Source organism: Mytilus galloprovincialis, chromosome 13 (assembly GCF_965363235.1).
Source record: "Mytilus galloprovincialis chromosome 13, xbMytGall1.hap1.1, whole genome shotgun sequence".
NCBI classification, from domain to species: Eukaryota; Metazoa; Mollusca; class Bivalvia; order Mytilida; family Mytilidae; genus Mytilus; species Mytilus galloprovincialis.
In genome coordinates, this window is record NC_134850.1 from 53,317,843 (window position 1) to 53,342,439 (window position 24,597).

General features: G+C 31.9%; 1 protein-coding gene across 2 annotated transcripts; it reads left to right on the forward strand.

Annotated features, from left to right (window-relative positions):
• The first annotated feature begins 1,644 nt into the window (after positions 1–1,644).
• Positions 1,645–23,089, forward strand: LOC143057744 (uncharacterized). 2 transcript variants are annotated; one of them, XM_076231126.1, is made up of 16 exons: positions 1,645–1,729; positions 4,561–4,772; positions 5,815–6,343; positions 7,630–7,714; positions 8,563–9,114; positions 9,616–10,905; positions 11,589–11,745; positions 12,853–12,965; positions 14,508–14,582; positions 15,516–15,638; positions 18,952–19,092; positions 19,449–19,508; positions 20,221–20,331; positions 20,569–20,600; positions 21,713–21,869; positions 22,781–23,089. In XM_076231126.1, the coding sequence occupies exons 2-16, from the start codon at positions 4,565–4,567 to the stop codon at positions 22,886–22,888; spliced, it is 3,741 nt and encodes a 1,246-aa protein (XP_076087241.1). In that variant the 5' UTR covers positions 1,645–1,729; positions 4,561–4,564; the 3' UTR covers positions 22,889–23,089. The 2 variants fall into 2 exon arrangements, with proteins under 2 accessions (XP_076087241.1, XP_076087242.1); XM_076231127.1 differs by having other exon boundaries at positions 15,519–15,638.
• The last annotated feature ends 1,508 nt before the right edge of the window (positions 23,090–24,597 follow it).

The following is a 24,597-nucleotide window of genomic DNA, read 5'->3' on the forward strand; positions in this document are numbered from 1 at the left end:
TGTTGCAACAAATCTAAATATAAAGAATATCTTCTAACATGTCTTAGTTCTAAAACAAAAATATTGAACTCAAAGTAACATGAGTAAAACTCACAAAGGAAAGTCAAACTACAAAATCAAAAACTGAAACACATCAAACGAACGAAAACAACAGTCATATTTCCGTCTTTGTACATGCCTTTTTTTGTAGAACGAACTACTGTGATTCTACAGAGTTAAGTAACACATAAAATATGTTTACAAAGTCAAAGTTTTAAAGCCATTTCCCAATTTTTGAATAGGAATGGTTTTTATACGCCCGTCAAAATTTTGACGGGACTTATTATGGTATACAAATGTCGTATGTCCGTCAATCTTTCCGGCGTAAACATGTCGCACCGTAACTCGTGAACGACTTATCCAAATTTCATGAAACTTAATTTGGTTGTTACTTTTGATGGTCATACGATCTGTATACTTTTTGTAAAAATAAGATTAAAACGTTTTGAGTTACAAGACTTGTCGCGCCGTATCTAAAAAAAACCGATTAATGAATATTGCTTAAAACTTCATACACTTCCTAATCTAATTAGTTTTAAGATCTGTACACTTTTTGGTGATGATTCAAAGATTCAAATTTTTTTTTTCAGTTATTGAGTTTTTTTGTAAAAAAGAGGGAGTTTTTTTTACTACATGTCGCGCCGTATCTTAAAAAAACGATTTATATTTATTGCTTAAAACTTTACACACTCCTTTGTTATATTAATCTAAAGATCTGCATACTTTTTTGTAATGATTGAAAATTTTATTTTTGAGTTATTGAGTATTTTGTAAAAAAAAAAAAGGGGGGAGGAGGTTTTTAAATGTCGCGCCGTATCTCAAAAACTATGTATGTTTATTGCTCAAAACTTTACACACTTCTTTGTTATATTAATCTGCAGATCTGTATACTTTTTATTATTGATTCAAAATTCTATTTTAGAGATATTGAGTTTATTGTAAAAAAAAAGGGGGGTTTCACATGTCGCGTCGTATCTCAAAAATGATTTATGATTAAAGCTTTATACTGTACACACTTCTTAGTTATATTGATCTAAAGATCTGTATACTTTTTGGTTACGATTCAAAATTTTATTTTAGAGTGAATGAGTTTTTTGTTAAAAGGGGTTTTCACATGTAGCGATGTATCTCAGAAACTATTTATGATTATTGTATAAAACGGAAATTTTGAGTCTTCAATGCTCTTCAATGTTGTACTTGTTTGGCTTAACAATATTTTGATTTGGGCGTCACTGATGAGTCTTATGTAGACAAAACGCGCGTCTGGCGTATTAAATTATAATCCTAGTACCTTTGATAACTTTTTACGTTTAAGAGAAAATAAACCTGCAACTGTAACACACCTTACAGCCAAATCATGTCATACAATAAAAATTATGTCAGACAATAACATAATTTGTTACTTAATTATACAAAGTTGATAAAAGTCGAGAAGCGCAGATATACATATATATCTTAATCCTTTCTCCACTTTAAATAATAATTGCTATGATATAATCAGCGACTATCCGATTTATCACCCAACACCTGACATTTTTATTGATAATATTATACAGATATACCTGCCCTACTTGCATTTTCTGTTTTGATTTTCCGGAAATAGAAATAACGATTTAAATATGGCTGTATAAACAGGAAGTATGATCTAACAATTGAAGAATATTAAAATATTGCAGATTTGAAAATGAAAGTAAGTAAATTAATACTGATTGTTCAAACAATGGTTGCCAGGTTCTGAGTGCAGTCACTATATTTGTATGAATTTACTATGGCAACAACGTAAACAGTGGCTGTTCCAGTCATTTATAAAAGGGGGGTTCCCAACCCAGGACAAAAAGGGGGGGGGGAGTTCAACTATATGTTCCCATTCAAATGCATTGATCGGCCAAAAAACAGGGGGGGGGAGTTCCAACCCCCGGACCCCCCCCCCCCTTGGATCCGCCAATGATACATTATATTTATGCTTCGTCAAAGATGAAATAAAATTAACATAATAAACGCCATTTTATTGTTAGTTAGAATCAACGGTTCTTTTCCGATAGCAGAGGCCGATCCAACAACGTTTAAAAGGAAGGAATCCAATCCCAGGATAGAGAAGCCGGGAAGAGGGTACGAACATATGACATGTCACCATTCATGTACATTGCTCGTAAATAAAAAGGGGATTTCGACCGACTGTTTCCCTGGGTCCGCCACTGGATAGTCATTCAGAATCACATCAGTAAGTAAGTAATTTTTATTGGTTTGAAATCCAAAATTACAGGACTGATACCAAGACAATGGTTATACACAAACATGACAAACAAACAGACATATATATCATACCAAATTCATAAACATTGTATATATATCATATACAAGTCACATTACAAGATCTGTGAAAGCAGTGAAAGTACTAGTAAAAGTGATGAATTGAAACCGTTAACAATGTTAGATCTGTAAATTTGCTGTCGCAAATTTGTTGTTCTTCCCTCGCCGGGATTCGAACCCATGCTACAGTACTGTGATATCGTGACACCAAATCGCCTGCACTGCAGCCGTCCCGTTAGACCACACGACCACCTGGGCTCTACAATAATAAAGCTTTCAGTGGCCGTGTGTTACCTTTCCTCGTCAGTTTTAATCTAGCGGCGTACTACAGTACATGATATATAAGGCATGGAGATGTTATTGTTACAGATCAGCTCAATTATCTATAGTAAAGGATTCTACAAATTAATGTAAGACATGTAAGATACAGTCACAGAAAATAATTATATTTATAAGTACGTCTGAGTCAGTGACAACTCGACAACAGATTTATCCATCGGATCGTCATCAATGATGGTGATACATGGCTGTGTACATTATGTATATATACAACTCGTCTAAACATCAACCCAACAATGTTAGATCTGTAAATTTGCTTTCTCAAATTTTTTGTTCTTCCCTCGCCGGGATTCGAATCCATGCTACTGTGATATCGTGACACCAAATCGCCTGCAGCCGTCCCGCTAGACCACACATATATACAACTCGTCTAAACAATTTGCTTGCGCAAACTTTTTGTTCTTCCCTCGCCGGTATTCGAACCCATGCTACTGAGATACTGACGCAGACGTACTTATATATATATATGAGGAGGTGGTACCACAAAGTTATGTAGTACTTAATAAAGCATTTCTAGAAATGTACATGTCGCTTATAAATCAGTTGACAGGATTTGTCATTATATTAAGTCTAGTTCTCATGATAATGATTGTGATTACTCGTTGCACACTTTATAGAGCGCAGGACTATACGTGATGTGACCCATGACCTACCAACATATTAATCAATGTATTTTTTAAAGTATCGATTCTTAAATTAATTTGTACGGCGAATTACATCCATAAATGTAATTTATATTTACACAATAATGTTGGATTTGGTCTTTTACCTGGTAGTGACATTGATGTCTCGCATCCGATTTTTGATAGAGAAACATTGATTTTATTTTTTGTTAGGAAATTAAAAGATCTCTAACTAAGTCACTACTTTCTAAATGTTTCATCATCGGGTAATTAATTTTAAAAGTTTTTTTATTCTGAGATTTTTCCATCTTACATGAAAAGTAGCGCGCCATGAGAATCCAAACTAATTAAAAATGTTACAAACAAGAATTGGACACACTCGGTTAAATGATAGATTAGACTACTGCACGTATATTCTTCCTTATTACGAATAGTTTTGAACATAGCCGCTTATATAAGTAACATATCATGGGTCGTCTTTATTTATCTTATGCACAACTCGTCAACACTAGCTATTCATACAGGTAAAACGTAAAATAACAAAAATACCGAACTCCGAGGAAAGTCCCGATACAAATGTCAGAATCAAAAGCTCAAACACACCAAACGAATGGATAACAACTGTCATATTCCTGACTTGGTACAGACATTTTCTTATAACATGGTTTTAAAGCTAGCTAAATCTTTTACGACAGTCGCAAAAAAAATCAATATGATGACAGCGACTTGTGAACAAAAAAAAACAGACATTATACGTAAAAATGTAAAAAATGAGGGTACAGCAGTCAACATTGTGTTATAATTTTATCACTACAAAACAAGAATTCTGTAATTAAGAGCATGACATATTAATAAACACTTTTCTGTGCTAATCAAGAAGTATGATTACCTTTATAAGTTTAATTTGGTTGGATGTTCTCACCTTGACAAATATTCCATGTCCGTTTTATTTTTCAAAGTTTTAACTTCTTTACCTAGCTGAATGCAAGGTTTTATCAACACTATTAATAGTGAACTAAAAGTGAAATGATAATGATACAGCTAAACAAAACAAAAAAGAAATCTTGTGACTTCATTAAACCGTCTACATTATCACAACGTAGAAAAACTACTGTGCAACATGCACCTCAACAAATCGAGGTGATCTCAGGTGCTCCGGAAGTCCAGAAAGGTCCTGTTAGACATATGGCACTGCGCATAGGGGTAGAGAATAGGCTCATTTGTCATTGTACTTTTATTATTTTAACAGAAATATGAGTGATGAGGAAGAAATCGTTGGAAGTGATTTCATAGGATCGGATGATGAAGAGAAATCAGTTGAAGCTCTTGAACTTAAATTGCAAAAAATCCTCCAAGAAAAAGAAAAGTTAGAAAAGCAGAAGAAAAAAGATGAATTATTGTCAAAAATCAAGCAAGCTGAAGCTGCTCTTTCAAACTTACAGACCTCTTCTGAACCATCAAGTAAGATAACACCCCTGTCTTCTTCCAAACAAAAATTCTTGAGAAATAGACTTAACTGGTAATTTCGTTTGAGAAGAGTATTATTTCGGTATCAATCAATTAAATCCTTTCAGTTCAATCTTAGTTAAACGATGCAGCGCTGTAATTAACATAAATAGCTCTCAGCATAATTTCCTGCAACTTATAAAGTAACATTCCTAAATTATGTTTCCGTTTTGTCACATTCCAAAAGACTTGTATTTCAAGTAACATTTCCTTTCATGAGTAGCAAACATTTCCTAAACAATGTATTTTACATTTGTACCTTTTTTATAACTTTTTCAGACTTTCTATCAGTATATCAAATGTTTTAAAAGTTTTGATCTCCCAATTATGACAGCACGAACTACAAGAAGTGGTTTTTAACATTGTTTTCGCCATTTATGATGTTGAAATGTTATTTCATTTCAACGTCCTACTAAAATTATGTCATTCTTATATGTTGAAGATCTAACAAAAAACATTTCGGTATTTAATACTACAATTAGGACATAGTCAAATTAGCCACATATCACTACTGTGCAATCCAAATGAGTAATGAGTATTATATAAGAAGATGTCGGATGAGTGCCAATGAGACAACTATCCATCCAAGTCACAATTTGTAAAAGAAAAACCATTATAGTTAAAAATAAGGTTTGTTTTTACCACTGAGCCTTTGATCGCACCGAACAGCAAGCTTTTAAGGGCCCCCAAAATGACTAGTGTAAAACCATATTAACGGGAAAACCAACGGGAAAACCAATCTACTAAACGAGAAACGAGAAACACTTATGAACCATACGGATATAAAGTATTAGCATGCGAACCACATTTGAAAAATACACTGCATATTTATTATGATATTATAGATTAACTACTTAATAATCAAATGGTTTTCTCTTTTATCAAACATGATTTCATCTAACTGTATCAACTTTAAATAAAAACCAACGTTAAGAAACAGACGCTTTGGGAATAATCATAGCCATGCTTAACAAAAAAAAAATATGTACATTTATAGAATCTGAAATCGACGCATGGACAACAGACGAAATAAAACAGTTTTTCAGAAGGAAAGGAATAATAGTCAAGAACAAACCCTTGGACCATATCAGGAAATTGGCAAAATCTGTAATTGATAGTAGAATCCCTGACCATACGACAACCGCCCCTTCTGAAATAAGTAAACGCACTATTAATAAGAACGGGACAGACCTCACATTTCCAGATATAAAAGACAAATCGTTATCAAATTGGTCAGATGATTTATCCTCTTTGCCATCAGTTGAGCATGTGCAAGCACATGCGTACATCTTATCGTCTGCTGAGTTCGATCTAGACCGATTCCAAAACATACAGAAGGAGGATAGCTTCTTGCTATATAAAGGAAATGCAATAAAGAAAATTGAAGTACACAAACTTGATGAAGGCTTTTGTTATGTTACATGCAATTGTATGTCTAGTCAAAACAGTCAAACACATTTAGAGGTTGTGTGGAGTTTAATACAAAATGATGGATGCATTCACGCAACCGGTTGTTCGTGTGATGTGTAAGTTTCTTTGTTTTTAGTAGAATAAAGCGAGGTGGATGATGCTACAGGTAAAGTCAAACTTATAAGTCCAAAACGTATCAAAAATGCAATGGCAAGAAACGAAAAAATACCAAAAAGAAAAAAGGCAATCTACAAAAAAAAATCATAGAAAACATGAAATTTGCAACACAAACACCAATATCAACCCAGTGGTTATCTTAAGTGTTACGGAAAGATGTACCTAAATTCATACTGTCCTTGTGGCATTCATTGTGTTTCTCGTGTGAATACGAGCCCAATGATTATTCTAATTTGATACATCACATTCGGGAAAAAGAACTGTATGGTACTTGTATAGCATGATATGATTAAATGTATCGACATGCCTATCTCCATTCTGTTTAAGTTTTAATGTAAATCCAATACAGAGGATAAAAATACAGAGGTGTCAATTAAATCAAAATCAAAAATATACAGAAACACAGACCTCACCATTGTAAAAAAAAAGAGGAACGAACAAATAAAAAACAAGTTACTTAAATATCTTTAAAAATCTACAGTCTGAAACTATGCACAGTTACTTCACTAAAACCCATGAACTCATGTCCTCAAAAAGGGTCAACAGTTTTTTCCTCCAAAATAATGATACTCGTTAGTTTAATACGGTAATGAGTCATACTTGGTAACTATAACTTAGCATCGTGCGATGGAGGATTTCCTTCTTTTAACCTAAACATTGACAAATGCTATTAAAGAAAAAAATGCAAATTAAAAATTGTGGAATTAAAACTCGATATTCATATAATGCTTATGAAAAATATTTATACATTGTTTTTTTTTTACATAAACATACCAAAAACGTTGCATTTTCGACTTGTAAAATCTAATTATTTGTGGAAATTTCATATTAAGTAAAACCCATATATACAATATAGGCAGATTTGTCTTTTGACATCTGAGGGACATTGTTGTATCATGATAAAAAATCTAATGATAGTCACTTTAATGGAGATAAGTCTTAGAAATTGCAATGTTTTTAAACATTTGTACTAGTTTATGAAAGTAAAATAATCAAGGCATTTCAAACCAAAGAAATAAGCCAAAATGTGTGGGGAATTTAACCTTTGTCTGAGCTTTAATAATTGTATTGCTCCAAGAATGTTATACAATGTTTATTATGGGTTTTTTTATGATAGAAACACTAAATTAATAGATAATGTAACTTAAAAAATACAGCTAAAGTATTAGTTGTATTTGAAATGTTTTACAATATTTACTATTTGTTACAAAAATTATTTTGACAGAGGTAGTGATTGCTGTAAACATAGCATAGCTTTGCTGTTGACCTTATCATCTTTAAACAAGAGCAATAACTATGCGGTGGATCAGGTAAAGCAAAATATGCATCAAAAGTTAAACTATTAACTTCATAGTACCCAAATTGCACCGAGTACCTAAAATTGCACATATTCAATAAAAAAATAGCTTCAGAAATCTGACAAGTTTTATTTGAGACTAAACAATTTATGTTTTTATAATTTGAAATTATACACGTCTTTCGTAATAGGTAAATGTATTTGAATATACACAAGACATTCACAGTTTATATCAAGAGATAAAGCATTCAAAGGAAAACAAATAATTTCGGAAACGTTCTTAAAAAGTAATCTTTTAAAAAGGAGCAAATTAAACATGTTACAAGCAAAAATGATAATGAAACAAAACAAAGAAATTTACAAAAGCATTGTATCACCATGCCAGTAGCCAATACTTTTAGTACACACATGTTCAAACGAACTGTGTTTAATGCAATTTGATGTTAAGGAGTTTTTGAAATCTTTGGTTTGAGGAAACTTATCGCCCTCATACGAAGCATTATTCCTTAGTCTTATTTTGACGTCCCTTTCAGTTAAACAGCTCTTTGACGGTTGAATTTTATTTTCAAAATATTTGGCATTCAAAATAGCTGAATAGGCATGCATTATCTAAATCCGAAGCTGATGAATTCTCTCAAATATCTTTATGATAACAATAATAATATTTTTAGTTTTTTTTTTACCTTTTTAAAGCAGCTTAATATTGACTCATACATAGTGAATAATGCTATATAGTGCAATCAAACAGGAGATTGTAAATGTAGAGCTATTTCAATTAAAATGATATACGTTTTTGTTAAGGAAATATAAAAAAAGAATGTATATTAGTTGTTTAGTCTTCACAATTTTTTTTGTCTTAAGGTACAGAGAGGTGATGAAGCGACTAAAATAAATTCAAACCGAAGTTTGACAAATCTAAAGCACGGTAAAGACGGATTATCTAAGGAAAAGTATCTAGGAGTGGAAATGAAAGAATCAAGACGTAATAAAGTATATACATATCAATCAGAGGAGAGCGAAGATGAGGATGAGACGACACAAGAAGTATGGGTTCCTCCAACAATTATAGAAAATAAATCAACCATAACTGATAAGATCAACGAACCACCCAGCAAGCAAAATGACAGATTCATTCCTTTAAGAAAGTCACAAAACAATTTAGCTATGTATCGGTCTGAACCTGATACTCTTGAGAAAGGTTTGATGGATCCAAGTCGTCCAGAGCGTCAAATTTTGAGGGAAAAACAGACCGAAGAAGGAACATCTATAAATCAACTGCAGTCCAAGTTTGAAGCTAGACAGACAAAAAGAACCTTAGAAGTAGAAACTGTAGGTACAGGGAAATTCAGTGAAATATCTGCATATAATCGAGAAATGCAGCTAAATTCCAGAATTCATCACAACATCAAAGAGGTATGTATGAGCATAAAAATACTCTGATTCAAACAAACAACTTTTTGAGAATAAAATCATGCAGATGCTGGGTGTTTTGTTCAGACAACATATTTTTAACGTTTGATTGAGGTGTTTCTATATATAAAAAAACCCGACATCACAATTTAAGCCAGCTGTGGTTCCCTTACTGTTAGTTACACAAATTTGACACAGAATCATCCTTTATGTATGTAGCCTACAAAAATTAGCATTTATCTCAAGTGCCCTATTCAGATGGCTTTTTCCTCTCAATTCACGTATAATCAAAAATTTGTGTTTAGCATGTTAATTCCATAAACTTTAAATTAAGGATATCACAGATACAGCTTTGTTTGACTCATATGTAGACATATTTCTAGTTATTGATAACTGGGGTAGTTTGAGAATAAAACCTCAAAAGGGAATTATTCCAGTATTCAGGTTCTATTCAAATGCAACTATATAACTATTCTAAAAGTAATTTTCCATTTGAATTTCCAGATTGAAAAAACACGCAAAGAGTCAACCGAACCAAAGCCCTTAATTCCACCCAGATCAGATGTACTTAGTAATCTCAGAGAACAGTCAATGAAAAGGGATAGGCAAGAAACCTGTGGTAATGTTCCTTTTTTGCGGGAAAATGAACAGCATTCAAATGCTGGAAATGGTGGAATGATATTTAATAACGTTCCTGTTAAAAGTGGTGAAGTAACTTTTTCACATAAGCCAATGACGAATAGTGAGAATCTACATGTCAACTCATTCAATACTACGCCTTATTCATCACAACCATATACACATACAACAAGTTCAGAACAAACAACTGACCACGAAACAGTCACACCCTCATTAAGGTCTCATCTGGGATTTAAGAACATGTTCCCATTGCAAGAAACGGATACCCAACAGAAACCTATCTCTAGATTGGGTTACCCAATGCAAGTTAAATCAACTGCTATACCAACACATGTATCTACATATCCAACTGGCCAATTATCTAAACCAACTGATATACCAACAAATGTATCTTTATATCCGACTGTTCAATTACCTAAACCAACTGCTCTACCAACACATGTATCTACATATCCGACTGTTCAATTATCTAAACCAACTTCTATACCAACAGATGTATCTTTATATCCGACTGGTCAATTATCTAAACCAACTTCTGCTAAACCAACAGTTATATCTACATATCCGACTGGTCAATTATCTAAACCAACTACTATACCAACAGATGTATCTAAATATCTGACTGGTCAATTATCTAAACCAACAAATATATCAACATATCCGACTGGTCAATTATCTAAACCAACTACTACACCAACAGTTGTATCTAAATATCCGACTGATCAATTATCTAAACCAACTTCTGCTAATCCAACAGTTATATCTACATATCCGACTGGACAATTATCTAAACCAACTACTACACCAACAGATGTATCTACATATCCGACTGGTCAATTACCTAATCCTACACCACGATATATATACCCCAAGCGCAATATTTCTTCTACTGAAACCCAAGGGTATACTCCGGTTTACCAACCAACGGTACCTATATCACTTGTTTACCCAACATCGAATGTATTATTCCCAGCAGAACAATCACATGTGAATTTCATGTCCAATGTTGCTCCAGTGCCAAATTACACTCAACCGCAGATGGTAATGGATCTACAACCCGGTTTGCTTGATCCTCGTTATTCTAGTTCAGATGCTTCTTTTCCGATGCCACTTGTATATCCTGTAGATGAAACAACAACCGTTAAAAACAAACAAGTAAGTTCTTAGTTTATTCAAATTTCATATTATAGAGTAAAACATTTTAAGAGATTTTCATGCCAAGTAATTATACAGCATTAACCTTTTTTTAAATTAGTTTCTGGGGACGATTGCTTCCTAATAAATGTATTTTAAAGATGGACTGTAAAAGATATAAATATAACTACTTCGGGTTCGTTTTCTAGTATGGGTTCTTCCGTCTAACATTTTGCACTTTGCGATATTTACAAAAATAGAAAATTCCATTGGAATTCCAATGTAACTACTCGCCAACAAAGACCAATAAACAAGATTATAAACAACTTGCCTTTATCAAAGGCTGTTAATAATTATGAGCAAAACATTTACCCTTTCGTAAGCTAGTTTATAAACGTTTTAAGGATTTAAAAACGATAAAGCTTTCCAAAAGAGAAGATTTTGGCTAATAAGGAAAGACGAACACCTATAACAGACTCCTAGCCCGGAACAGAAAAAAAAATGTCTCAAAATAGAAATAGTTGTGAGCTATCAAAAAAATGTTCAACATGCATAAATCTGGATAGAGCTTTGAAGCACTTTTTATACTTTTGAATGATATCATTGTTCTTGGGAGACATTTAAGGCAACTTGCATTATGTAAATATAAGGTATGTATAAAGAACAAATATATACATTATAAATTGATGCCATTTAATTTTTAGTCAGTTCATACAAGGGATATTATTGACACTAATACTAAAGTACAAAAAACGAAAGTAAGCAGAAAAGATCGATTCATGACGGCAGCAACAACCTCGGATGAAAATAATGAGTCACCAAAATTTTCGCTCGCTGACAATTCAGTAGCCGCGACTAAAGGTACATTTCATAATTCTGTTTTTGTTTTAATTTTTGCCTCAATTATTAGTTTTTCTATGCTTTTGTGACGATTATCTGTCGTTGTTTGATTCCTAAGACGGTTTTGTTTGTTCGCTTTCGCCATTACATATACCTTTCGTTTGTTTCGCCTGCATTGTGAATATTGAATTAAAAAACTATTTGTCGACCCTTGTTTAGATTTAACTTAACTATATTGAACAAAAAAAAAAACAAAAAAAAAAAAAAAAAGACAACACCAAACCACATAATAAAAAATAGAAAAGAGAACAAACCTTAATCATATGGTTCACTGAATTAATAATAGCTGCTTTTGATATCGTTTATTATTTAGTAGTGTAATGATTGATAACTATACTTTGAGATAAATTTGCTAAATGATTGGAGCTTAGAGTAAGATTAGACCTTAACTACATATTTTTAAGTAATAGGAATATAATATATTAGCCAATCATTCTAAGTAATAGAATGCACTGTTTTAAAATGTCTAATACGTTATTGATCTCAAATTCGTTACAATCTGGAAATGCATTCTAATACACTTCATGAATTGACATTGTTAGTGTGATATTAAATCTGCGCCTGTGTGGCATATATTTTATTATTTGCCATTTGTGTTACTGGAATAATCATATGCAGCCATGTTTGAAATAAAAATAGGTGGAGCACAATACACAAAACGCATAATGCAAATCGGTACGAATGCAATGATTTAATATGCGAATGGTAATGTGGGTGATCTATTAAAAATCTAGATTTAACACTTAAAATATTAAAAAAAAGAAGTAGTACGATAACCAATGACACAAACACGAAGATTAAGCAACTGTAGTGCATTGTTTAACATTCAAGAATGGGCACAGCTAAAACTATGCAGAAAACTACAAAAAGGCCCTTGATTAACAAGAAGTGAAATACTTAAAAAAAAAAAAAACCAAACCAACGACGAGTTGCTTAGTTTAATAATGTTGATGTAAAGAATATTATATCGATATTTTTCCTTGTTTTAATTTCATGTGTCTAAAACAATGAATTTCTTTATGGAGGCTAGCATAAAAAGTGAATAATATAAGATGATTTATTTTACAGCTCAAAGAATAACGTATGACAGAAAAGTTCTGTTGAGACTGCAGAAGTCTGTGTTTTCACAACGTAGACCAGATAACATTGATCATATACCAGAAATACAAGTTGTGTCGACAGTAGGTTCTTTTGAGTTTGGTGCTTGATCTGGGCATAGCATTAATGTGAAGGGTTCATGCATTAAAATATTTATATCTTATTTAGCTATTCAAAACACAGCATTCAAGCATTAACATTTTCATATTTCATTTATCTTTTCAAAATGCAATAGAGAGTCTTTTGTACTGTAATTTTATTGGTGTTCAAAGTTTTTTTCACTTCTGTTACACACAATGTTAGAAAAAAATGTCATCAATCTAAATCGACAACGTCAACTCCCAGGTATTCCTTTTATTTTGCTTCGAATGATAAGAATCGTTTGATTATTTGGAAAAAAAAACAATGATATTAAAAACGTTTTACAAAACAATTAATCTCTTGATAATCGACATAAAAAAACATTTAAAAGAGGATCAAAAGATACCAGAGGGACAATCAAACTCATAGACAACAAACTGACAACGCCATGGTTTAATAATAAAAAGACAAACAGACAAATAATAGTAATAAATTGACATTGATTTGATATTCACCTAAACACAATCAATTACATTACATGTATGTTCCATTAAAATTTTTGATTTTGATAGCCTTCCACGTTCCTTACAACATGTTCTTTGTCCAAAGCTCTATGCTTTATAACTCTTATCAAGTATAGAAAAGGCAAAATGCATAGTTTTAGAAATATATAAACAATACTATTATATTCCAATGATGATATTTATAGACTATAACTGAAAGTGTCAACATATATTTGTCCTCCTTATAAAAGATCCCCGGGAAACTGCTATAATATATAATCTATAGTCTATGCCCTTTATTCCATTACTGTGTTATATTTTTTCAGTGGAAATATTATTATTAAACATTTCGTCTTATTGAAACTGATATTATATAGAGCACTTGTATTATATGAGATATAATTTTAAATGTAAGGTAAACGACTGAGATTAAGTTTTAATTTGCAAAGTTAAATAAATCAATGAACATTGCACCTTATACTAGAAGGACATTGTTTGTATGCCCTAATCATAATGCCCTATTTATAATGCCCAATTTATGGGCATTATGTTTCTGGCCTGTGAGTCCGTCCGTCCGTTGTACCGTTCGTTCGTTCGTTGGTCCGTCCGTCTGTCCCGCTTCAGGTTAAAGTTTTTGTTAAAGTTTTTGGTCGAGCTGGTTTTTGAAAAAGTTGAAGTCCAATCAACTTGAAACTTAGTAGACATGTTTCCTATGATATTATCTTTCTAATTGTAATATCAAATTAGAGTTTTATCCCAATGTCACGGTCCTCTGAACATAGAAATAGTTATCAAAGGTACCAGGATTATAATGTAGAACGCCAGACGCAGACAATGATAGTGCTGATCCGTGTACCATAGACACATTATTGTTTCCTTGCGTCACTCTTCCAAAAATATCATTTTTCTTAACTTGATATTGTAAAAAAAATATATATAATAAATATAGTAAAAAACAACATCTTTAAACTTAATTTAAGAATTTTAAATGAATCAAATAAACAAGTAGGAAATTGTTTATTAATTAAAAGTATTTTTTAGTTAGATGAGATGCCTGTTACATACCATTCGTTTACTCTGACTCCTGGATATGTGAAACGTGCAGCAAGAGAAACGGTATGCTTTTAAATATATAATGATTACTGATACAAATTATTTCTAAGAGAAGATTAATAGTGCTTGAATAAGAGACCTGCTTCAGAATCAATTCAAAATTAGAAAAAGTAAACCAAAGATGTATTTTAAATTGATAAGTGATTATATAAGTATGAAACGATGTGTTAGAATATGCTGATAAGACACGTACTTATCAGTAATGCTTATATTCCTGTTCACGTTGCACAGAATCTAGAAAAGTTACTAGCACTGATTAGCTAATTAAGGTTGCTGACATGGCAGAATCATATGCAAATGTGATGATTTTTTTTGTATATCCAAAAACAAATGATTACCAACGTTGCTTGAGGGGAAAATATTTGTATTCCAAATATATAAAAATATAAAAATATAAAAATATATGGTTGTATAGCTATCTTTAACTCTCAATTGTACGACAGTCACATAGAATAACATTATATTGACAAAAATGTGTAAGCAAAACAACCCAACATATAATATGTCAAAATGTCAAAAAGAACCTTATCCGTGTGTAAAAGACTAGGTCAATGAAACGTAACTGTAATATAAAGTCTTTTTGGACACAACAATGTATATTAAAAACTAACCAGAATCAGTCATCACTTATTCAAGAACACTATTAAGCATAAAATTGTTTATCTTTATACATATTTTTTTTTTTTTAGAAAACACAAAACATTAAAGCTTTTGGAATTCAACACTAGTGAAAAAAATTAACTTTTTGAACCTTAAGTTATGCTAAGTGAGAGGCCGAGTACAAAACTAGTTAAAAGAATTAAAATTATCAGAATTTATGGAAAATAAGTGTATTTTAAGAATTGGCATTCGTTATGTAAAGCTAGATACAAAATTCAGTCATGGGTCAAATAATTATAAAAGTAACAGTTGCAAAGATATGTTGTGTCTCCTTAGCAGCCGACACCAGCTACAGACAAACCTGCAGTACGTTCAAAACCAAAGCCAAAACGAACTCAATCACCTGCTGCTGCTGCTCCCCCTGGTGCCGTTTCTGCACAACCACAGATTACTACAGAGGTAAAATAATGAAAGTTTCAAAATGTATGGATGATTTTGTAAATAATGAAATTGTTTGATTCCTAATTTTGTTATTTTCTTAGCTCACCTGGCCCGAAGGGCCAAGTGAGCTTTTCTCAACACTTGGCGTCCGTCGTCCGTCGTCGTCCGTCGTCGTTAACTTTTACAAAAATCTTCTCCTCTGAAACTACTGATCCAAATTAAACCAAACTTGGCCACAATCATCATTGGGGTATCTAATTTAATAAATGTGTCCGGTGACCGGGCCAACCAACCAAGATGGCCGTCATGGCTAAAAATAGAACATAGGGGTAAAATGCAGTTTTTGGCTTACAACTCAAAAACCAAAGCATTTAGAGCAAATCTGACAGAGGTAAAATTGTTTATCAGGTCAAGATCTATCTGCGCTGATATTTTCAGATGGATCGGACAACCCGTTGTTAGGTTGCTGCCCCTGAATTGGTAATTTTAAGGAAATTTTGCTGTTTTTGGTTATTATCTTGAATATTATTATAGATAGAGATAAACTGTAAACAGCAATAATGTTCATCAAAGTAAGATTTACAAATAAGTCAACTTGACCGAAATGGTCAGTTGACCCCTTTAGGAGTTATTGCCCTTTATAGTCAATTTTTAACCATTTTTCGTAAATCTTAGTAATCTTTTAGAAAAATCTTCTCTGAGCTACTAGGCAAAATTAATCCAAACTTGGCCACAATCATCTTTGGGGTATCTAGTTTGATAAATGCGTCCGGTGACCCGGCCATCAAACCAAGATGGACACCACGGCTAAAAATAGAACATAGGGGTAAAATGCAGTTGTTGGCTTATAACTCAAAAACCAAGGCATTTAGAGCACATCTGGTGTTAAATTGTTTATCAGGTCAACATGTATCTGCGCTGATATTTTCAGATGGATCGGACAACCCGTTGTTAGGTTGCTGCTCCTGAATTGGTAATTTTAATGAAATTTTAGATAGAGATAAACTGTAAACAGCAATAATGTACAGCAAAGTAAGACCTAAAATAAGTCAACATGACCAAAATGGTCAATTGACCCCCTAAGGAGTTTGTGTCCTTTATAGTTAATATTCATAAAATTTGTAAATGTTTACTAACATTTTCAACTGAAACTACTGGGCAAAGTTCATTATTATAGATAGAGATAATTGTACGCAGCAAGAATGTTCAGTAAAGTAAGATGTACAAACTCATCACCATCACAAAAACACAATTTTGTCTTGAATCCATCTGCTTCCTTTGTTTAATATTCACATAGACCAAGGTGAGCGACACAGGCTCTTTAGAGTCTCTAGTTTGTTTTTCCTCTATGAGATTATAAGGTGATAGAAATGCTACTTTCATGATGAATAATTATTTCCAAAGCCCGAATTGGCCTCTTGTGGTTCGATTAACGTTCTGTTGGAAAATATTTCAAGTACATTCAGGACACATATTATTTATTTTTTTTCATTTCCCCCCTTATATATTTTTACCCCCTTCGTAGCTGTCTATGGGGCCTTGGTGGTCGAGTGGTCTTAGTAGTTACTACTGTAATCACTAGCCAGTCAACACTGAGGTTGTGAGTTCGAACCCCGCTCGTTCGGGTGCACTCAACTCTAATCTTAATTGACTAGGATTTTCAGTTTTCCAATCAAAGGTCGGTGGTTTTCTCGGGGCTCTCGGGACAATAAAAACTGGCCGCCACGAAATAGTATAAATGCAGTGTATAAAAGTGGCGTTAAAACACCATAAATCAATCAATCATCGCTGTTTACATTCATAAGCCAGCATTTTGAAAACGGGAAATAATTTCAAATTTCTGTAATCTTGTTATTTTGTTGGCCTACATTGATTCTGTTCGATTCGATTTCGGAATTTACAGTTGGTCTCTTCATGCCTGTCCCTTCTTACAAACAACCTGTTATCTGTTAACCGAATGTGTCTTAAAATTTGTAAAGATTTTATTTATATACAAACTTAAAGATACGAGGATTAAAATAATATATGCCAGACGCGCGATTTGTCTACAAAAGACTCATCAGTGACGCTATAATAAAAAAAAACGTTACAAAGACCAAATAAATGCAAATTTGAAGAGCAATACGGACTGGAACTTCCGAAAGGTTTTCCAAATACTGCATACAGTATGTCAAACTCCTAATCATCATACCAATTTGCAAATAAGTTAGACATATTTTTAAACACATGAAAACTACATTAAACCCTTCAAACAACAGACAACTTAGATATGAATTAAAAAAGGTCAATTTGTTGCAGGACTAAACGTAATTTTATGAAATCTTAACTTATCATAGAGCCTTGATCGTGTGACTGGAAAACTTACAAATACTAGGCTTGAAAAAGTGTGTACATATTTAATAACTGTGCACTAAATAAAACAAAATTACAAACAGAACACCAGTAAGCTTATGTATAAAATGAGGTATATAAAGCAAAGATATGATGCTAAATCATGAGTCGAAGGACAATATCTTGGAAAACAAAACCCCGATTAAACGATAGATTTCTGACGAGTCGAATCAAACTGCCAACTGCAATTCAAGACTCAATTCCGGTTTCGAATGCGACATGGGCAGATGTTGATTAATGATGGGATAATGTTTATTTTTATGCCCCACCTACGATAGTAGAGGGGCATTATGTTTTCTGGTCTGACTTTTGACCCCGATTTCACGGTCCACTGAACATAGAAAATGAAAGTGGGAGTTTCAGGTTAAAGTTTTTGGTCAAGGTAGTTTTTGATGAAGCTGAAGTCCAATCAACTTGAAACTTGATACACTTGTTGCTTATGATATGATCTTTCTAATTTTAAAGCCAAATTACTCTTTTGACCCCAATTTCACGGTTCACTAAACATAGAAAATGAAAGTGGGAGTTTCAGGTTAAAGTTTTTGGTCAAGGTAGTTTTTGATGAAATTGAAGTCCAATCAACTTGAAACTTAGTACAGATGTTCCCTATAATATAACCTTTCTAATTTTAATGCCAAATTAGATTATTACCCAATTTTTACAGTCCATGGAACATGGAAAAGGATAGTGCAAGTGGGGCATCCGTGTACTTTGGACACATTCTTGTTTTCTATGTTATGCATTTACCCCTTCAAATTCCAATTAAAATGCATTAAAAATCCTGAAATAGGTTGTTCAAGTACTATTTTTATACCTCTATATGTTCCCTTCCACTTTAATGTATCATATTACCTACAACTTGTAACACAGTCTCTTTCCTCTTAGTTTTAGCAAGTATGGCTTTTATGTCTGATTTATTTATATTTTGAATTACACATAGGAAATAATGCGTAAAGCGATAGGTGCAATTAATATGGTGAAACACGGATGTGATGCGTCTATTGTTGTCAAGGTGATATCAGATCTTCCAATCAATACTGAGGATGCTTTGAGTCGTATTGTGAATTTGGTTGTTGATACGGTAAGTTTTTGTTTGTAACAAATGCTTTGAATAGACGGAGATCACATGCTTTTATTTTAATGTTGATAAACACCAAACCAAAAGATTCGTTTGTTTTGTATAGGAAAAAGTAAAACAAAAACAAAAGTACCAAACTTCGCGATTTGAGAATTGCTTAGTCTTCCAAGGCACTTGAGCCTAACCTTGTTTGTTTTGTTGGAGTTCCTACTGCTTAATCTTTAGTTTTCTGAATAGATTTATTTGGAATATTGTTTGACTTTTTTTAGAATATTTTCAACTTTGAATTATTTTATTATCTCCTTCATGTCTTCATCACATTTGAAAATGTATTAGTAAACGTGCAATTTTAATTTCAGGCAGTCGATGACGCTAGTTGTTTATCAGTGTGTACAAGTCTTTGTCGCGTATTAGCACGTGTAAGTTATAACTTTTATATGTGTATATAATGTGAAAGTAGTGTTGATCCGTATGTCATATACATTTAATGGAATTAATGTGACACTAATTTGTTGTTAAATACATAACATCATTCTCCTGTCGTATAAAGATTTCCGATTGCATTCAAATATTTTGGCCATTCTAGAAACCAGATTGAAATGAAAATAAGCTGTATTATTTTTAATCTCAGATACATTTTGTCATTCATGGAACACATTCCTTCCGCCCTCACCAAAAATGATGATCCCTAAATTATATTTTATCTATAACATACTACACCATTTAATGTAACAGTACAACTTGTAATAGAATATGATATAAAATTCTCCCTGGCGAAATTTTGATTCATTTAACATGGAATTGGTATTCAAATATAAAATTTTTAAAATCCAGTACAAATCATAGTTTAAATATCTTCTGGAAGAAACTTGATGCATTTTACAGGGAGAATCTTAGACTTTTTTTTGTTTGTTTCAAAGGTGTTACTTTACCTAGTGTGAGTATGTACAGAATATTGTTTGTTTGGTTTAAATTGTTATCTCTGCATAGTACTGGGTTAATGAAAAACAGGCTATGAAATATACTAGTAATACGTTTAACAATACTTGTTTTCAAACAAAATATGATAATATACATTTACGAACATCAGTCGAAATAATTCTCATTATTATACATATTTTCATGAAATAGGCAAAGGTACAGTCAAGGAATGATCCAGGTGAATGTGTTACATTTTCTATGGCATATAGACAGAAATGTACAAAGGAGATAGAACAGGGAATTTTAAGCAGATCTACAGAGGTATACTTTATTGTATTCGCTTATTGTTTGAACAAGATGGCTTTTTATTTTTTTTATATCAAAATGATTAATATAGACAATTGTTTTATTGATAACAGATTTTTCTAGAACATTCTTTCATAAATATACTCACTTACAAAACTTTTTCTGGTGAGATAACACAAGCTATCAATTTTCATTACATATAATAGATTAAATTTGGAATTGGTGTATATGGAATTATCTTTTCTATTTTAGTCTCACAACAGAAGGATAGAAGAAATAGCAAGGTAAAATACATTTTGAGAATGAGAATGATTTTAAAACAAGAAGATGTTTTTTTTCATGTTTTTCACTTACCTGTATCTTCACAGTTGACTGTTTTTTTTTTATACTTTATGAAAATATCTCATATATTCCAATTCGTAGTACAACTGGCAGTTAGCAGCTAATAGTATCCTTTATTAAGTACCCACATCCATGCGTTAAGGGTTGGTAAAAGACTGAATTAACATTGACTAGTAAATTGTCTCATACGAGATGTCGGCAACAATGGTATGATTTCATTTAGTCGAAAATAATACTAGTCTAAATGACCGATCTGACTTATTCATAGATCAGTCTGTAGAAACAAATAGAAAACGCGGGTATGTCAATGATTAAAACATATATAACGAAATCTTTCAAAAAACTTTTTGTTGTTGTTTAGTTAAACAAGATAACATAATTACAAAAAATGATTCAAATGCATATTTTAAAGACATTTGTATATAATTTCATCAAATTATGAATAATGAGGAAAATTTACTTTCGAAACGCAATCTCCTATATCTTGTTCAGTCTAAATATTGAAATTTCGTCCGTTGAAAAAAGTAAATGGCAACTAAGATTTACATTTTAAATCTGTAGACATTCCTTCACAATTTTTGGAAGATCAAATGAAATTTAAATTAATGAGGACGATATATTGGATTCAGATGAATAATCTGAGTATATACTATATTGTTGATTGAAATTGAAAATATTCAAACACATAAGTCGAAAACAAACTGTTAATTCTATAGCAGAAACTGAAACACCTCCAAAATACAAACAACAGTACAACAAGCCCAACATAGAAAACTAAAGACTGCTTAACACGAACCCAAACAAAAAATAACCCCTACAAAAAAAAAAACAATGATAATCTCAGGTGCTCTCTAAGTGTAAGCAATACTGTTCCATATGTGGCACTCTAACAACATTTTAATCACTTAAGTATCTGAGCATTATCTACTTAGGGTTTGATTATACTACTATCAAATCAAATGAGAACAGAATACTCGAATATTAAAAAAAACAAGGGCTTATTGAATAGTTCTATCAAAACTCATTTACAAAGTTTTTGTTTTTACATTACTAGATTTACTGGAAGTATTGCTCGTTTAATACTTCTGAAGACAAGTGATATCCATGCTATACTAATGAAGTTTGCTCAGACACAATCAGAAAAATGTTTAGAATGTTTTTGCACACTGTTAACGGAAGTCTGGGAGAGAATGGAGAAATGTACATCTGCAGTGAGTCTTTTGACATTAAGATCAGACATATTGTGTTATTTCATTGGTTCATAAGCTCGTTATTTGTTCGTCCTGAATTTGTTTTAAATTTACAATTAAAGTGGACATAGGACAAAGCAAAAACTGATTGACCTACACAAGTTAAATTTAAGCAAAATCTAAGAGGAATGTAGATGACATTGGAAGGACGTTAAATGCTGATGATATAACTGATAAATCAATGTTTAAAACACCACATTCTTCTTACAATATCATTTTTTTAAAACTTTTATTTTGATTATTTGTAAGGATAACTTTATTCCAGCATTAGTGTCCAAGTTATATGTTGAACTTGTATATGAATACACATTACTTGTTTTTCAATTCAAATATAAAAGATTTAAAAAGCAGATTTGACCGAATCAAAAGCTTCAAAAAACTACATTAAGTAAAATAGAGCAAACCTTCTGTGTTCAAGATATATATAGGAATGGTACGTTCGAAACAATCCAAGAACAACTAGATACATGTAAGATCCAAAAGAATAAGACGTAAACGAACAACCAAATATATATTATCTTCTACAATTGCACTATCTAAACATCACAATAAAGTGCTTCGGAATAATAGTAAAGTCTTCGTATGCTACACCATTGGAACCACATTAAAGATATATATATATATTGGAAACAGGCTGTCAAGTTTTGGAGACAATTACAGCGTTAATGGTCTTAAATATAATCAGTCTGTATAGTTTCAAAATTATAAAAGACCGTTTAAAAAAAGAAAGTCCTCGCGGCAATCATTGTTTTTCGCAATATTGAAGTACAAGATTAACTACATATAAGACTCTATTAAGATTCAGTTTTTATTTTATAGTTTGATTGGTATATTTTGTTTGTGTTTTTTAATTGTTTGATTTTTCTTTGCAGAATTACCTTGACCAATATTTTGAAGTGATTGATGAAGTGTTATTGTACAGTGAAACTAATGCGGCATTGAAATATAAATTAGGACAACTGAAAAGTAGACAGCGCTAAATTTGAGAGGTTACAGAGTTATAATACATTAAACTACATATTGCTTTGGAACTTCTTTATTTATTAAAGGATAAATATGAACCGTATGTTTTAAAACAATATATAAAATTATATCTTGTATTGTGAAATGAAATTAGACTGTGCAAAATGGTCATGATTTAATTTAGTACGATATAAAATGAAAATTAAATCCCGTTAAAATTCTTTTTTTGATTGACTTGGAAGCAAATACTGACATAGTATAAAGTGTTTATAATCATATGTTGATGTTATTAGAGTGATCACTCCAAAAAAAAAACCGAGAATTATGTCAAACATGGCGAAGGATCTGCTTACCTTTCCAGAGCACCTCAGTTCACCTCCAGTTTTTGGTGGGGTTCGTCTTGCTCAATATTTAATTTTCTGTGATGTGTACTTTCGTTTGTCTATTAGTCCTTTTTTTTTAGCCATCCTTGATTGTTATGCAGGTTATAAGAAATATATATCACAGCCATGCATAAATTGTTCACTTTAAAAAGTTCAACCGATGTTAATGTCGCATGAAACGTTTCTATAGATTTTACTTTTTCACTGGAAACTTCATCTGTTGATATATATGGTAATCATTTTGCGAATATTTTTTAAAATATAGTAGTAGGCATTACATGTATGACGGTACAAATGGTAAATTGTTAAAATGAAACTACTCGGAAATATGGATACAATGATGCTGTACCTCTATGTTTGACATTTTACTAATTTACTATTATGTCAGGTTGTTTTGTTTGCACATCGATGTCAATATAGTGAAATTTAATACCACTGTCATACAAATGAGGAGTTAAGCAAGCTATAAAACCAGGTTTAATTCACCATTTCCTACATAAGAAAATGACTGAATTAAGTCAGTAATACATGTGAGATGACAGTTGTTATCCAGTCGTTTGGTGTGTTTGAGATTTTGATTTTGACATTTGATTAGAGACTTTCCGTTTTGAATTGGAGTTAAGAATTGTTTTGATTTTACTTTTATATCGTAATTTGAAACTCTGGGGTGAAGATATTCTGTGATATTGTCGGCGTCCTTTGTTATATTTTATGAGGGTTTTCTTAAGGTTTTTTAATTTCATAAAATAAGTTGATTATACCTGTAACTTTTATTTGTGTACTAATTTCAAATACAACTTAAATTATGTTCACACAGCAGGCATGTTTTATGTAAATAAAAAGCTTAACAAAACATAGATGACAGGCACTACTGTTCTGTCATATTTATACAAATAACAGTAAACTGATTTTCTGTGTATCTAAAGTTGTCTCAGTCTATTCTTCATGCTGTTTTTTTTTAGGACTGTAACAAAATGTATCGTATTATTCCAGTTCTACAGCAGGTTATTGAAACATCTCTTTTTGATATCTTGAAACCTATTTTCACATTTAGCCATTATATTTCAAGAAAGGTACGATTCCACAAGCAATATTGAATACACAGTAGGCAAATATAATTCGTTTTGGCTTGTTTACGATAATACCCCATTACCATACATATATGATGAAACAGAATTCTTGGCAAAAAACATGAATAATTATATCCTAGTAATGTTTGAAAGAATTTATTCGCATAGTATAGAGATGATTTCGTCAATTCCTTTGTTCGCAGATGACACCATACTCATATGAAATTTCATAATCATGCCAATAGAACTCATAATCGGATTCTATTCCAATAC